General features: G+C 48.2%; 1 protein-coding gene and 1 pseudogene across 1 annotated transcript in view; one reads left to right on the top strand and one right to left on the bottom strand.

Moving 5' to 3' along the window:
* The window catches only part of DUSP11 (dual specificity phosphatase 11), a 9685-nt gene extending 9561 nt beyond the window's left edge, over positions 1-124 (top strand). The window contains exon 5 of the mRNA XM_066266476.1: positions 60-124. Coding sequence (XP_066122573.1) covers positions 60-124 — 65 coding nt within the window. The remainder of the gene's footprint in view (positions 1-59) is intronic.
* A 1848-nt stretch (positions 125-1972) lies between these two features.
* On the bottom strand, positions 1973-3482 carry LOC136329865 (uncharacterized protein C2orf78-like; annotated as a pseudogene).
* Positions 3483-3727: the final 245 nt, after the last annotated feature.

Below are 3727 nucleotides of genomic sequence, written 5' to 3'. Positions count from 1 at the left end.
GTCTNTAGCTGGGTCTGTTTTAGGAGCTTTTCCTTAAGATACCACTCTATGGTTTTTAGGTCCTGGGCTGATGGCTCTTCGTATCTGGCTGCTGGATGTACCAGCCCTGGACCTACCTGGCTGAAACCTTGCATAAACCAGTGGGGGTCATTGCTTTTGACTGGCTCTTAGCAACATCCTTGGACCTACAGGTGATCCAGAATTTGTGTTTGCCTCTGCTGGGCCCTGATGCCATTGTAACTATCAAGTGCACTCCTAGGTTGGCTTTTATCCACTCTTGGCCAGTGTGTGTGGCCTCTCTATTCCTGAACAAAGGTGTTTCCACGGGCCCCCCTCTGCCTCCTCAAGCACTCAGGCACTCAGGCACCAGTGTGGGCTCGCGGGCTGCACTTTCGGCTGCTCATGGGCATGGGAGACTTCTTTCTTCCCTGGACTCAACTCCTGTGAGTGCTTGGGCTGCCTCTCTGGGCTCTGACTCTGTGGACATGAGGGATTTTTCTTAGGGCTCTACTCCTTTCCTATTTAGAGTGGTTTGCTGTGCTCTGCCCTTTGTGGGTGCTCAGGCTGCCTCTCCGGGCTCCACCCCCTGCAGGCGCATGGGAAGCCTCTCCAGGCTCCACCCCCATTTGCTCTGTGGGCAAGCAATGCAGCTAACACCGTAGCCAGACCTTTCTGTCCATTTGAGGGTGCTCAGCAGGTTAGGGGGACTGTGTAATTCAGACCTCACCACTCAAAACCTGTGTCCCTGATGTTCCCCCTGCTTCTAAGTGATTCTTTGTGCTGACTGCAGTAGGAGAGCCTCCGGTGGGCGAGGTAATTGCTTCCCTTGCTGGTGCTGCTACTTTCAAGAAAAATGGCCACTTTTGATATGGGGAACGAGTCAGCACAGGAATTAGAGTGGCTGTCTCTCGTAATCTTTCCCTGTGCCTCCGATATTACACTCACCTCTTGCAACTCCAGTCCTCTCAGCGCTCCTTGCTTTTGCTTCCGGACCCCCAGGTAAGTGGCTGTGAAGGAGGTTTTCTGCATGGTCCCTTGAAGACAGAGCCTGGGTCTGAGAGTTCTGTCTCTCTCCTGCAAACAGTAACCTAGCACTTCTTTCAGCTAAATACTGTTCATATGCCTACTCTAGTCTCTGGGGCTCCAGGCTGGGTTTCCGGTCCTGTGGCTGAGGGCCCACAACTCCAGAAAAATCACCGACCGTGAGAGACCTCCAGGTCACCTCTCGCTTTTGGGATCGGGGCAGCCCTTTCCATGTCTCCGCCTTTCCTACCTGCTCATTGTGGTTCCTTCGGTGTTACTTGGTTATAGATTTCTCTTAGTTAGTCCAAAGTTGGCTTTTCAAGATGATTGTTTCTAAGTTAGGTTGTCTTCCACTTTGGTTCTTGAAGGTGGGAGTTGTAACATCCGCCTACTTCATTGCCATTTTTCTATCTGTGTTCTAGGATCTCTTATATCGCAAAGCCATAGTATTGAGAGATTCCCATTTACTATTCCCTCTCAAAGAGGTGTTTCCCCAATTCCCTCTCAAAGAGGTGTTTCCCCAATACAGTACTTTTGGAAGCATTTTTTTTTTTTTTTTTTGCTGTAGTTGAGCCATTTTCTTTATGGTTTCTTGTTCTGGCCTCTGCTGCTCTGTGATGGGCATTGACAATACTGATCCAGGAACATTGGGTTTCCTCCAGGGAACTGGTTCCAAGGCAAAATCATGGAGTAAATACTGGTTCTGAGGCTTAGTTAAGGCCCAGGACTTTGTCACAGCAATGTGAATGGGCTCCCACTAGAACAACATGCAAGATGATATTTTGTCGGGCACAGGCCTAGAAGCAGCAGACTGTACAGCACTGGGACTGGTAGAATTGGTCAAACCTCGTCAGCCTGGTTTTTCAAACTTGGCCAAGCTTGTCTGGAAGGAGCTGCCAAAGATGCAGGAGTTTCCAGGAATGAATTCACTGATATAGTTAGAGCTGAGTCAGTACCAGAACAGAATTGGATAAAGCTGGCCAGCAGTGTTGGTTGAAATTGTCCGAGCTGGCCTGGCAGGGGTTGGCTGAGATGAATGGACTGCAGTAGCCTGAGCTGAGTTAGAACCCGGGCAGGGTCAGCCACAGCATCCCGTTGTGATGCCAGAGACTGTGGCCTGCAAGGAGCAGGTGGAGCTTGAGGCCTGTCCAAGGATGAAAAAGCCAAAGGTACCAAATTGACCTTCCCAGTAGGTGGCAGCTCCTTCTCAACACTGCCGTCTGGCTTCTGGGGTTTGACTTCAGTTTTCTCAGGATCATTGGCTTCATACAGGGTATCTAGCCATGGATTGATTCCTGGGAGTAGCTGGGGGCCTTTGAAGTTGCTTGAGTTTCCCAGGACTCGGGAGGATGAGAGTTCCATTTTATTATCAATCTTCTTCCTCAGAGCATGAAAAACCTGCACAGACTGCAGCATGTGCATACTGAGGGAGCTTCCAGGCTTTTTGAAGGTTCTTGGATCAGCTCAGGTTGATTTTTTCTTCGCTTCATCTTGGGAATGCTTGGCTTCTCTTGTGCCTTGACTTTTTCTCTGCTTCTTTGCAATATTCTGCTTTCCTTGGGTTTTTTTCTTTGGTTCTTTTTGTCTTTTCCTGCTCGTGGCCATTATGTGTGCTGAACATGCTGGATGCCCGTTTCTGAGGTTTGCTGTTGGAATCCTTGGCCATGTTTTCAGGAGCCGCATCACTGGCTGCAGCCTTGCACATCCCCACTTCTCCCATGAGCACACAGTCAGTGAAGTCGGGCTCGAATTTGGCCTTGGGAGCATCACTGTTAGGCTCAGAGGCTGTACGTTTGTTCCTCCTGGCTTGAACAGAGGAGACCTGTGTGACACTTGACCTTCTCTGCACTTCATTGAACTGGATGGCTCTGGTGTCTTCGGTTTTGCTTACCATGGGACTTTTAGATTGATCTACTAGATCATCCAAGGAACTTAAGACCTGTGGAAGGCAAATATCCTCCTCTAGTGCAGCGATGTCTGCCAAACCATCATTAAGCTCAGTCCCATTTTCAAATGTCTGTTGGTCCACTAGACTCAAGCTATTGTTTTCCAGCCCAGTGCTTTCACAGCCCAGGTGCTCCTCTTGGCCAAGGGGATCAAGGCAGGCCAAGTACTGGTGGATATCTGGGATTTCTAAAGGGAGCAGTGGAGGATTTGGTTTTCTGTTGGAATTTGATATGTATCCAGGTGCTTTGAAAGCTTGGTTTTGATATAATCCCATTTTTGCTCTCTTTTTGTTCCTGGCTTTGAGCTGGAGGTAGTGACAGGAGATCACTAGAGCTCTGGACTGGAATCACTGAAATGTCCCCTAAATCAGGTGATGGGTTAGTCTCAAGTATGTGGACATTTCTATTAATGCAACACTTGGGGAATTCTGGAGTTGGTGGTAGACAGAATGTTTGACTTGGAGGTTGCAATCCCAGGGAAGTCTCCATCACTACAAAGGAATCGAGGAGAAGTCAGTCAGTTTGTGTAAGTATAATGCTGTGCCTCCAATAATGGAAAGGCATTTCTACTAACTCCTCTTATGGATTAGGAGAGTGCCATGCACTAAGAGATAGGAGGAAAATGTTCTAGTTCTTACTGATCACCGTTTGATGTCTTATTTCATGGTTTTCTTTGTGTTTCACAGGCTTGTTGTAAGTCACATAATAAGTGAGGATGGTTTTTAATTTGTTTTAAAAGCGTAGCATTCTCAATGGAA

Source organism: Saccopteryx bilineata, chromosome 3 (genome assembly GCF_036850765.1).
Source record: "Saccopteryx bilineata isolate mSacBil1 chromosome 3, mSacBil1_pri_phased_curated, whole genome shotgun sequence".
Classification (NCBI taxonomy): Eukaryota; Metazoa; Chordata; class Mammalia; order Chiroptera; family Emballonuridae; genus Saccopteryx; species Saccopteryx bilineata.
The sequence above is the reverse complement of the archived record's forward strand: the minus strand, read 5'-3'. Positions and strand labels throughout refer to the sequence as shown.